General features: G+C 45.3%; 1 protein-coding gene across 2 annotated transcripts in view; it reads right to left on the minus strand.

Moving 5' to 3' along the window:
* The window catches only part of nol4lb (nucleolar protein 4-like b), a 97,003-nt gene that overhangs the window by 56,628 nt on the left and 27,129 nt on the right, over positions 1-13,246 (minus strand). For both annotated transcript variants that reach the window (XM_061257899.1, XM_061257900.1), the window contains exon 4: positions 11,483-11,592. In XM_061257899.1, the coding sequence (XP_061113883.1) occupies positions 11,483-11,592 (110 nt within the window). The remainder of the gene's footprint in view (positions 1-11,482; positions 11,593-13,246) is intronic.

Genomic DNA, 13,246 nt, shown 5'->3' on the forward strand with positions numbered 1-13,246 from the left:
AATATGATTAATAAGCATGGGCATGTCATAATGATATTCAGCATCTGAGTTAACATTGTTGTGCCAGCTGCTTTGGAGACACTTGAAGTGTATTTTCCTGCTTATGACCACAAACCTGAATGACCTAATGCAGAGGCTTCTGCCAGCTTTACAATTGGTTGCTATCTAAAACATCCTTCATCACACACAAATACTGCCTGGGCCAATGTGAAATACTAACAAAACACTCCTGAAAGTGAACTATCCATTTAAGTTATTTTTAATGCAGGTGCTCCTCGCTAAAGACCGCAGGTGACTGAAATAATGTTTAATGAATCAAGGCCCCAGCTAGAGTTGAAATAAGTATCCACCTTACCTAATTTTAGACTGAATTATTTAAGCTGCCGGTGACTTTGAGCGAATTTTTTTTGCCGGCTGGAAACACCAATGAACTGTGACGTGGACAGTCACACAAAAGAAAGCCTGCATTATCCGAAGCAGGGAGCACAAACCCAAAGCTTTAAACCGCGCATTGTTCCACACCAGGGAGCTCACCGTTTCAATTCTACTCTCTCTTATGCCATTTCAATAGCGAAAAAACGCCTATTTAATAATTTCCACAGAAACAACTGCCTCTTTTCACAGTGGTAATTTAACAACTGCTGTGCAATATGTGCTCGAATGTGTGACAACAGCTGGCCAGCGGATTTGGAAATGTATATATTTAAAATGAGAAATGAAAGTGGTAAAACGGGAAGACTGCGCAGGCCTATGGAGTAAGGCATGGGGCGGGGGGGACTGTAAGCAGCCTCACACGCGGCCCTCGTATATAATAGCCGCATCCATTACCCAGGAGTCATGCACATTCTGCAGAAGAATGGGCTGGTCCATCTCCTCTCCGCTCCACTGTATGAATTACACATGGCTCATGTCTGCTCGGCCTGTGAAGAGAGCCCACCGTGCTACAAAACTCATTTATAATTCGCAGACACCCGGCTACTGTATTCCTGATGAGATGCCAGCAACAAATCAATTCTCTGTCAGGAGGGCCTGAGGTTAGCTCTGGTGCAATGGACTTCCTTGATCACGGCAAACACAAGAATACATTCTCAACCTCCAGGCCCCCGTGCCTCACTGTATAATGTGTTCTTACCCGGAGAGCTGCTGACATTGGATTGTCTTCTTACCTTTTTTTTATGTTTGGCCGGGTGTGTTTCCCCCTGCTCACAATGAGGGTGCTGAAAGAGTGCTGTTTGTGTGGGGAGCAGGAGTAATGGGCCGGGCGTTTCAACGCACTGGGAACGGCGGTGGAAATTTCTCAGCTGTGCGGCTCTGCGCTTTCTGCGTGTGGAGGAGCTCCCGCTAACACCCCTCATTTTTTAAATCCTACAGAAGGCCTTCAAACTGTGTTTTTTCTTGATCGCTTATTGTCTTGGGTACTCTAGCCCTGAAGACAAAACCTCACAGACAGTGTAGGCACGGCAGTCTTGGAACAAGATGTCTGGTGCCACTGGCAAACCTGGCAGAGTACGGCTTCATTAACTCAAACAACGGCGCAAAGCTTTACGGAAAAGGCCTCGCTTTTGTTTGCTGTGTGTTTTGCTGGCGGTTTTAGCATGAATGGCAACAAAACAACAATTATCCTTTGCAGGATCTACTGTACATATCACACCTGTTAAAAGTAATAGGTGTTCTTCTCTCCTGAAAGCCTGTTAACAGCTTTCACATAGTGAATACACATATTCCCCCAAGTGGCAATCGCAGTGATACATATTTAACTGGCAGCTTCTCAAATGCCCGGTGACTTCATCACAGTAACAGAAGTGCAGCGATCTCCTTTCACAGACAAGGCTTACTGCGTCTGGGAGCTGACAGGCTGACACGGCCTCTCTCGCTCTCCCTCTCTCTCTCTCTCTGTCGTACACTTGCACACGCAAACACACACACGCACATTGGTGTGAACACGCACACACCCATACACATAGGAATATCGGGCATAGCAACACCACATATTCTGCACACTGACTCATAACAGCAGGGGGTCCATTCAATGCCAGGGGAAAGGCTCCTCATCTCCTTGTGTATGGAAATATCTGTCACCATCACAGCAGTATATACGGGACTGTCAGCTCCGAGCAGTGTCTATGGGACTATCAGAGCAGAGCAGTGCGTACAGGACTATCAGCTCAAAGTAGTGTCTATGGGACTATCAGAGCAGAGCAGTGCGTACAGGACTATCAGCTCAAAGCAGTGTCTATGGGACTATCAGCTCAAAGCAGTGCGTACAGGACTATCAGCTCAAAGCAGTGGGTATGTGACTATCAGAGCAGAGCAGTGCGTACAGGACTATCAGCTCCGAGCAGTGTATATGGGACTATCGGAGCAGAGCAGTGCGTACAGGACTATCAGCTCAAAGCAGTGGGTATGTGACTATCGGAGCAGAGCAGTGCGTACAGGACTATCAGCTCAAAGCAGTGGGTATGTGACTATCGGAGCAGAGCAGTGCGTACAGGACTATCAGCTCAAAGCAGTGGGTATGGGACTATCAGAGCAGAGCAGAGCAGAGCAGTGTGAATGGGACTCTCAGAGCAGTGTGTACAGGACTATCAGCTCAGAGCAGTGTGTGTATGGGACAATCAGCACAGAGCAGTGTGTATGGGAAAATCAGAGCAATGTGTGTATGGGACTATCAGCACAGAGCAGTGTGTATGGGCCTATCAGCTAAGAGCAGTGTGGGTATGGGCCTATCAGCTCAGAGCAGTGTGGGTACGGGCCTATCAGCTCAGAGCAGTGTGTGTATGGGCCTATCAGCTCAGAGCAGTATGGGTATCTGACTATCAGTGAAGATAAGTGCTTACAGGACTATCAGCTCAGTGCAGTGTGAGAATATCAGCACAGAGCAGTGTGTGTATAAGGCAGCCATAAGCCATAACCATAAGGCAGCAGTAGAGGAATATCAGTCACTTCAGAATATCATCAATCGCAGCAGAACAGAGTGTATGGGAACATCTGCCTTTACAGAAGCCAGCGGTTAGACTGTGGTCCTGAGCAAAAAGTATAAAAGACTTTGAGCCCCTAGCTCTACCAGGCTGCTCCTCTCTGACAGGCCTTCCTGTGGAGGTGTCAGGGACAGCAGGGGTGTGACTGTGGTCAGCGGTCGAGCGCTCCTCATGACCTCCACAAACCTCCGCACCGGCACACCCAGTTCCCTCCAGCACGAGCCAGCGAGAGCAGCCCACACATTCCCCAAACCCAGCTCTCTCCTGGAAGACCCAAAGACTCGCAGTCAGGGGCGAGGACAGGACCACCGCAGTGGATAATGGAGCGGCAGACCATCCCCCTTCATTTGGAGAGCAGCTGATATGTTAAAGCCATCTGATCAGGACCTCTGTTTACAACGCGCACGCCGGCAGATTAGCGTGCGGCGGCGCACGGCTATCCCGGCTCTAATCCACAGTCAGGCACAAATCTACTGCCAGTGCCACGATTAACCCCTTTCCCTTCTGGAATTGATTCTGCGAAGAAAGGCGGGATTACAGCGCTCCGGGAGGGGGGGGGAAGCGGAGCGGCGAGTTCCGGAAGCGCCCGTTCCGCTGGGTGAGTCTTACGCACCATCCCGCCACAGAGCCGGGGCCAGGAGCCGGGCCTACGGGGAGTCACCTCGCCCTGCCTCTGGGTGAGTCTTACGCACCATCCCGCCACAGAGCCGGGGCCAGGAGCCGGGCCTACGGGGAGTCAGCTCGCCCTGCCGCTGGGTGAGTCTTACGCACCATCCCGCCACAGAGCCGGGGCCAGGAGCCGGGCCTATGGGGAGTCACCTCGCCCTGCCGCTGGGTGAGTCTTACGCACCATCCCGCCACAGAGCCGGGGCCAGGAGCCGGGCCTACGGGGAGGCCAGCGAGGGATCCGGTGGTCACCTCACGCCGCCGCGGGCCGCTGGGAGGAAACGAGCCGTGACAGGCCGAGAGCCGCACCGCAGGAGACCCCCCCCCCCCCCCCCCCCCCGCCCCCGCCGCGGTCAGGCCACTGAGGGCCCGCCAAACCTCACCAGCACCAACGTGCCTCATTTAGGGTGAGCTTTGTCTGCTCAAACAACGGCTATCTTCAACAGTTCAAGGTGAAGCATATTTCATTCACGTCGAAAAGCCTCAACTAAAAGTTAGTGTGCCCTAACAGTATGATCAAATGGCTTATTGCAACTTGTGCATATTCCAAACTAAATAAATAATTCAGTTCTTTAATGGTGCAAATGTTAAGGTCACTTACATTTCAAAGCTTATCATTTTAATTTTGTTTTACGGTTATTTGCATGAGGGGCATGTGGAGTGTCCACAAAAGCTTCGAAAAAATGACTATGAGGTTTCAAAGGAATCATGTCTGTACATCATCAAATGTTGTTATAAACGAGAACTGGCCATATTGAATTCAACATTATGAAGCTGAAACTATAAAAGAATAATAAAGCATTACAGCCGTAACACAAACAAATGCTAAATAAAAATGTGTCACCCACGGTTACATTAACAGGAGTCACTGTTAAAAATAGTTTTACATGAGGATAGCAACATGGGGCTAATTTAATGGGTCAGAAGGCAAACCCATTTTCCTTTGTGGGTCTCTGCTCTAGGATTGGGAAACAGACAAACACGTGGGCACACTGACATGCACAAAGACCACCTCCCAAAGAAACACACTCTTAGATATGTTGTGAGGGATGAAGCACTTGATGACAGTCCAATTAGGCACCAAGTGGGGCATACCATTAGAGAGAGAGAGAGAGAGGGGGGGGGGGGGGGCTTTTGAGCCGGTGGGGGGGGAGTGTAAGAAGGGAGTACGGCAGAAGGAGAGTGAAAGAGAGATGGGAGTGAAAGGCAGAGAGAGGGAGGAGAAAGAACGAGAGAGGACCCACTACCGCATAGCACTCGGGCTTGGCTCAAGGGAGAGATTACTGCTCAGGCTGCCTCCCTCCAACTGGATGACCGACTCCAAGGGGTCAGGAAAAGTGATTTTTTTTTTTTTTTTTTTTTTTGGAAGGCTTTATCCCAGTGAATCGCTGGCAGAAGGCAGAGGATGATAAAAAGGTTTTAAAGGCATTAACCCTTCCTTTACTGGAGCAGGCTGGAGTCCCATTAACATATGGATAAACTTCTAGCCTATCCCTGAAGACACCACAAACCTCTATTACAGTGCAAACCCTCTAAAATGCAATATGATAAAACGGGTTAATATGGTTAACAAACAGTCGTGACAGCTGTAGCAGTGTGGGGATGCAATGGCCCCTTGTGTTTGTGGCCCAAGTTGGTAATGTGCTACTCTCAAAGACATGTTGCTCTTCTGACCCACAGCCCCGGTCCTGACTGTGCCAACTAAAGAACCCGGCAGACGTGTGCACCATTAGAAATGCCACAGCGGCACGGCGGGGTCTACCTGTAGCCCAACCCTGTGCTCTCAGTACAAAGTCACACACAGACTAGTTCTGCACACTACTCACCTTTCTGACTCACCCTATTACAAAACTGTATTTGAGGTCAAACAAACTCATCAAAGCAGGTCTTCTATGGCAGGTAAACCATGAACTACAAGAACTAAATATTGAAATAATGAACTTATGAAGAAATAAGCTTACACAATGTTATTTGGAATTGTTATTACACAATGTTATTATAACAACGGTCATTGCTGTAACTTCTATTATACCTATGAATATTATAATCTCAATCCAATCAAACTAGAAAACGTCTAATTATTCTAGCAACGTTTCATAAATGATCATGTAGCGTGTTCCATTGGGAATCTTCACTCAACTCCAATCGCTACAAGAAACTGCTGAAGATGTCATCAGGTTTCAGTAATGTTATGCTTTGCGTTCAAACACTACACAAAACAAGTTAAAACAAATGAAAGTTTACACCTTGCTAGCTGACGACATTGTACTACTGTAACTTGATAAGTTAGCCACAATCACCCAGCAAGCCCATTTAGTTCACGTTAGCTAGCTAGCAACAAACCAAACATAATTAACCAGTGTTATACGGCCACTGTTCTATTATATATTTTTTCACATAGAGTAGCATATAATACAAGCAAAACACGTACCTAAACTGGTTTCAGGTGGTTCAGTTCAGAATGGCATTATAATTTGTGTTTCTTCCTATAGATAGCTAATAGCTGATCCCAATATCTGGCAAATTGGGCGCTGGACGTTAACACTGGAATGTTCAGCGTTTTCGAAAATACAAAAAGTGACCACTCCACGTGGGAGTGTTCGATCATAATGAAGAGCACAAGACAGTTATAACATGTTTTACAACATATCAACACATGATAGCAGAGACAATACTGTAAAAGGAGGGATCAAAAAATACAAATTCAATTAAACGTTGAATCGAGTCACATAATGTTGGAAAGCTGAACAGTGGCGAATTCATTTCAACATTAGGTTATGCACCTTTCATACAGTATTTGGTTATGCGGCGTAAATGTCGACTTGCTGTGTACTATTGTAGCTGTGATTGGTCGTTTTGCATACCACATGGGAGAGAACCCGTTTGAGAAATAAATGTAAATTAGTGATTATTGGTGAAAATGACACGTAGACGTGATAACAAGTTTATCCCAAGCCAGCGACAACAACGGTGCTGGCCATAACAGATAATAGCGCAAGGTGGCAATTCTTGTATCTAATAGTGATCTATTTCATACATCCTGAAACGTCTTCACGCTATAGTATGATTATTTCAATAGGGTGACAAGCCAGATTTTATTAACGTTAGCGCAGCGATTACAATGTCAGCGCTACTACTCAGAAAAGCTAGGTGTCAAAAATACCGCTTGATGTTTCGCGATATGAGTATATTTTTACAAGGAAATACGGAGTCCTATTCACATTCTCTTCTGAAATAACAATAGAAACCATAGCTACTTATTATAACTGTTTGAAGCTTATAGAAAAGATGGAGCGCGTCGAAATGTTGGTGCTGCATCTGTTCATTTTCATTTAGAAATGTACATTTAGAAAAGTACAAAACATCATGGAAATAAGAGAGCAAGGCATGGCCAATTTCACTGTACACCACATTGTTGTCCATAGCCAAGGAAAAATACAGGAATTAGCTGAGCCCGTAGCGTGCTGGCTATTTAGCCAACCGATAATAATAATAAAAAAACAAAAACAACAACAAAACAACACAAACTGCTTACCTTTTTACCAAGCTGTATCTTTCAAATATAACTGTCAACCCTCGGTGTAATATTTTTCCCCTTCCTTTTTATATCTTTTTCGTTTTAATATTTAAACAATATCCTGCTAATGAGAGAGACAGGACCCTCACTGTGACTCGCACTGGCAACCAGCCCCGAAGAAGGAGGCGGGGCGGCTAATGTTGACGTCACACCTCGTGCAGAGGGCTGTACAGTGTGGTACAGTAGAATCACTAAATCCCTTTAAATTTTGATTGGCGGCTTTGGCTAGCTTTTACAACCCCACCATCCCCCTCCCTCTCTCCCTCTCTCCCTCTCTCACTCTCTCTCTCTCCCTCTCCCGTCCCTGAGCCCGCTCCCTCTCTTTGTTAGTCTTGTCGTTCTTGTTAATTGTATTGTTTGCCTGGAAATGCTCCAACCATATTATGTCTGTCACATCAGCTTGAAAAAATAAAGACAACGCCGTTGGATCGGCATCCCACATTAGTTCTACCCGCTCTGAGTATTATATCAACCATATTCATAAAATAAATTCCCCATTGATCGATTTGCTTCTTACTGATATGAGCTGAAGACTGCTTTAGAACAGGTGCATGGGCCCAGTTTATCAGCTCTGATACAAAAGAAAGCACTGGTTCTTGAACTGAACAGAAAATAAAATACACATCTATCTTAACTCAGAAGAGAAAATATACATGCTAGATGAAGGCCAGTACATACCATAGTTACTTATATTATGAATTATAATTATATATTCCTTGCTCATTTAATGAAGCTAATCAAACACATCCATAATTATTGTTAGTGCCATGATTTGGGATTAAGAGAAATCATCGACATAATCAGCCAGGGTCACTTGTTAAAGAGGTAGCTAATTGGCTATCTACTCATCAAACAGGCAGCAGTCATTAAAGCTCTTGTGTTCATTTGCAAACAATACTAGATATGAACTGACCATCTCCTATTAAGTGAGACTCTCACAAAAGAAGACTCACGAAGGAAGAGGTGCCTTCACAGATTGCTTATTTATGAAGTTGTCCAGCTCACTAGCAAAGATTTTAACTGCATTTACTGTAAACATGTTTATTCACCACAAGGACAGACATACAGCACTACAGGGTCAAATGTAAATGAGGGACTTCTGTGCCTTTGCATTTTTAAAAGGAATCGGCTCTGCTTTAGCTCAGCCCAATGCTGTTGGATTTTAATGAAACAGTGCAATCGCCCATGCCCTCTGACCTTCTTGGCCAACACATTTTATGCCAGCAGGAGAGAAGGAATGGAAATGTTTGGTTTCAGGAATCAAACTTGAACCCAGGGAATAGATGAGGGGGAAGCAAAGGTCTGGACTTTTTTCAAACTTGTTTGATGCAAAATTGCATGCAAAACATGGAAACATGTTGGATAATAATGTGCAGTCCTTTCATGTGCCTCAACAAGCACTATACCCTGAGGTGAGTGTATTCATTTGTGTCTATTTTTGTGTGGGAGACATTTCAGTGCAGACTCCATCACTAACCACATAACATGTCATAACATCTTACTTATCAGCTTGTGTAACAATTTTCTTCATGGTGCTGATAACTGGCCTAAGGTGGGGTCCCCACCATTTTCCTTCACTCTGAGTAAACAGACAAATTGGACTAATGCTTTTTTTGTGGGCATGAATCACTTTGAAGGGGGGATTTGTTGGGAAACACTGCCACCTGAAGGCAGTAAAGGGGAAGATCATGCTCATTCAACGTCAGTACACTGCAGACACAAACTTGCTTTCTTTGTTGTTATTAACCAGGAACATGATAATTTTTGTAAATTTTCACAAGCATACAACTATATAGTATTACGAATAGTGCTTTTATTATTAACTTCACCACATTCTCTGCTAGTTTTGCTTGTGTGAATGCATCACTTGGTGCTCATTTTGAAAATTACTTGTGCTCCCGAGAGTCTAGAATTTTCTCTTTGTCTTACCAAATCACTGTGAACGGCATGGTTACGGCACACATATACTGGAACATGAGAACATTAAAATGATTTTTTTAAATATCTTAACCATGTTTTGTTACTGCCATTTTTCCACCAGAAAGAATAACTATAACTTTGTTATACTTTCACAGAAAGAAACAATCTAAATGGAGAAAGAATTCACAAGAAAAATGAAATGGAATTGCTCTGTTCAAACCCCCTCTCCTACAGCCCACGGCCCTCTCTCCCCCTCCCTGGCAGTCAGAGCTGTGGCCCTGTGTCTGCCGTCTGCAGGAAGGATGTCTGTAATTTCCTCCTTTATTGAATTGGCCTGGACACATGCACCCTGATGGGCTGGCCACACAAACACATCCTCCTCCACAAACGCAGTCTGCGTCCTCTCAGCACACAATGCAGCCCAGAACCAGGCAGAGAAGGGGCTCCTGCCCAGCACGGACCTTCGTCAGTCTCACCCCGCGTTCAGAGTGCAGCGAACACCGCGTCCCCCCCCCCGGCCAGAGCCCCCTCTTCTTCAGCCATTGTTCCTCACTTCCTTTCTGACAGGCTGCACATAGCCGTAGCCCCGCCGTGTTCTCTCACACTAAAACAGCACAGGCCCTGCTGTAGGTGTCCGCAAGGGCCACACACCCACACCTATAGAGGGCTCCGGGAGTCACCCCTGACTTTACCCACAAAAAACATGCAATCACTCACTCTACCACATTTACATACACAGCGCCTATGAAGCTCTATGCATATGCATTTGTGACAGTAATGAACCTACAAGATTGAGGATAAATATAGCACAATAGCATATTCCTGCAGCAAGTCTCAATTAAGATAATAAAGAATATCAAAAATATCAGAAGCAATATCAGGGCTATTTAGAATATGAAATGGCATAAAATGTGTATATATCCAGTTTCAATGTATGACACTCTTCAGAAAAAATGTAACAAAGAGAAAGGGAGAGATGAGGGGGAGGGTAGAGGGAGGAGGCAAATGAGGAGAGAAAAGAGTGTGACAGGAGAAAGCAGAGGGTGGAAGAGTGTATTAAGAGTGAGAGAGAGCGCAGGGTAGAAGAGTGTGTGAGAGTGAGAGAGCAGAGATGGAGAAGAGTGTGTGGGAGTGAGAGAGCAGAGATGGAGAAGAGTGTGTGAGAGTGAGAGAGCAGAGATGGAGAAGAGTGTGCTGGAGTGAGAGAGCAGAGATGGAGAAGAGTGTGCTGGAGTGAGAGAGCAGAGATGGAGAAGAGTGTGTGGGAGTGAGAGAGCAGAGATGGAGAAGAGTGTGTGAGAGTGAGAGAGCAGAGATGGAGAAGAGTGTGTGAGAGTGAGAGAGCAGAGATGGAGAAGAGTGTGTGAGAGTGAGAGAGCAGAGACGGAGAAGAGTGTGCGGGAGTGAGAGAGCAGAGATGGAGAAGAGTGGAGGAAGAGTTAAAGTGAGACTGAGTTAACTGCATTCGCATGCACAGAATTGAAACAGCGAGACATATTTGCCAATCTGCACAAAATGAGAGCTTGAGTGCTTTTCTCACATCTCCAGCCTCAATTAAATTGGCAGAGGCATTTGGCTGATTGTAATAAATCAGACCCTACTCCTTTCTTCGTACATGCACATGTGTGGTACATTCTCACCCGCCACCCACGCCAACGACAACTGACAGCACTAAGGCCCTGTGTTTGGCCTTCATAAAAGAAAGCTGTCCAATCAGGGGGACAGTGAGAACAACCATCATTTATCCAGAGAAAAGATGCTCCAGGTACATGCAAAGCGCAACAAACTACTCCTGCAGTGTGGTGTGGGGCGATATGAGCACCCACATGCTTTAATGTTAGCAGCCGCAGGGCAGGGATTAGCCCTTATCCACACTCTGATGGAGGCCACATTCAGGAAGCTCTGCTCCAGGAGGGCTTTGGGGCTCCTAACAATATTACAGGTCATGCCCTGGCGACGATTGCTGACAGGCCAAAATGGATCACCAAGAATATGTGCAACCCCTTTGTGCTTTCCGTACAGACAAATCAAATGAACAAGTGAAGGCAGGATTACTATCCATCGTGGCATCTTGGGCCTATTGGTAGACCTCCACCTAGGCAGCATTTTAAGGTGAGGTTTCAGCAACCCCCTCTACTCTAAAATAAGGACACCTGGCTCTTCTCTTGTTTGTTTCACACACTCTCAAACCGTCCAACATCTCACTGACAAGAGACAGGACCTCTGACACAGTCACAGGCAGCTTCTGAGAGATGATTGGGCGAGCCTCATCCAGCCCCGCCCACAGCAAAAGAAAAAGCAACACAGACAGACGTGGAATAAGGCCAGACTCCAGGCCTACCTGCTCGGTGGCGTTCATAAACTGTAACTTCATCTGCTTCAGGTAGGTGGTGGTGAGCGGCATGTTGTAATCGATGAGATCTGGCACCAGGGATGCGGGCCGGTCGTTCTCTGTAAAAGAGGTCAGGCGGGATGTGAGACGAGACGCGAGACGCGAGACGCTGCTCTCCCGGCGCAGTGCGAGAGACGTCGTAGGTTGTTTGGTGTGATTGGGCGAGCGCAGGGTACACTGTGTAAGTGAGAGAAAACGCTCCACGTAACACCCATGTGCCACTACAGCATCTTGAAAGACATGTGGTGTTATGTGACTCATGTGCAGGATAATAAAAACTGTGAAGAAGATTTCAGCTTTTACTAGATGAATGACCAGTTTGGTATCAGAAGTCTCCAAACACAAGCTCTTTGTTTATTTCCGTGCTTCCCGGCTCACCGAGCATTGGACAATGTCTGATAATTACCAGCAAGGAGTCCAGTTAACAGCAGACATGGTTTGTGACTGCACCATATGTCAGTAGGTAGAAGAACAGGCAGCTAATCTGTGTTCACAGGGCCAGAGAGCTCAAACAATATAGAGATGTGCTATAGGTACAAGTCCAGTGAGGCTGTAGTCATCGTGAATGCAATGTACTGAGCCTAACACATAATTACAGTAAAAAAAACCCCAATGACTCAGTCAGCGGGGAGAACCAGACCTGCATCTCACGCTGAGGAAATCCAAAATGCAATGTGTGGCATAAATTATTTGACCTCTGTACAGTACATTACAGTGCCCTTTCCTTTTCATAATGCACCGATCAATGGGTAATTCATTGTGAAATCTGAGGGAGCTTGATAAAGCCCTTATGAATATGAAATAAATAGCATGAATGTCATAGACCTGCCTGTCATCATTTTTCAAGCAGCTTGCAGATATGTTTTCATGTCTTAGCGCACTATATATTTAATGATACATTTAGATATAGAGCACATTGCTGGGATTGGAAGTGTAAAAAAATGTATGTAAATTATATCTCCCTAAATTAAGGATCTCTCTTTTTTTTTCTCTCTCTCTACCTATCCATCTCGAAATGTAATGTATTCAAATCTCTAGTATGTATCCATGTTCCAGAGACATATGAAAGGAAGAGGGTTAGTGCATTATGCCATCTGAGGGCTAAGCAGAGCCAGCTCTGCCATCGTACCTCAGAAAAACACCGTGCAAACTGGGGTGGAAAAAATATGAAAATGATGTGAAATTATTTATACAGTATGTATTTTACAGTTCATTGATGAAGACATGTACGGAACAGCAACCTCAAATTTGCAATTTAACAAGATGTTCAGAGTGTCTCTGTGGTGCTGAGTTTAGATACCACTCAAAATGAACGATGCCTGCTGTTTTGGGGTGTGTAAGGTGCAAGGTCTGTGTTTAGTGTAGGCTTTCAGAAATTCAAGGGTGACTTAATAGACCTAATTTATAAAACGCCTTCCCTGTTTTACAGCATTCATCCCAGAGAAACACAGACCTATGACTAATTATCTCTGCACCAAGGGGAAAGGGGCACAGTGACACTATCACTGAAAAACAGTTGACTGCAAGTTTGACTCATTGCGTCTGGTAAGTTAATCTCACATAAAATCTTGCTAGTCAGTACTGCCTTTACAGTCATAGCACACACGCCATGTAGCATAAAGGAAATCTTGGAAACAGGGCATCATCTCTCAATATATATTTTTTCCCATTTGATCATTTGCTCTGATAAATCCCTCATTAAATTTCTGTTAC

Source organism: Conger conger, chromosome 10, assembly GCF_963514075.1.
Source record: "Conger conger chromosome 10, fConCon1.1, whole genome shotgun sequence".
NCBI lineage: Eukaryota > Metazoa > Chordata > Actinopteri > Anguilliformes > Congridae > Conger > Conger conger.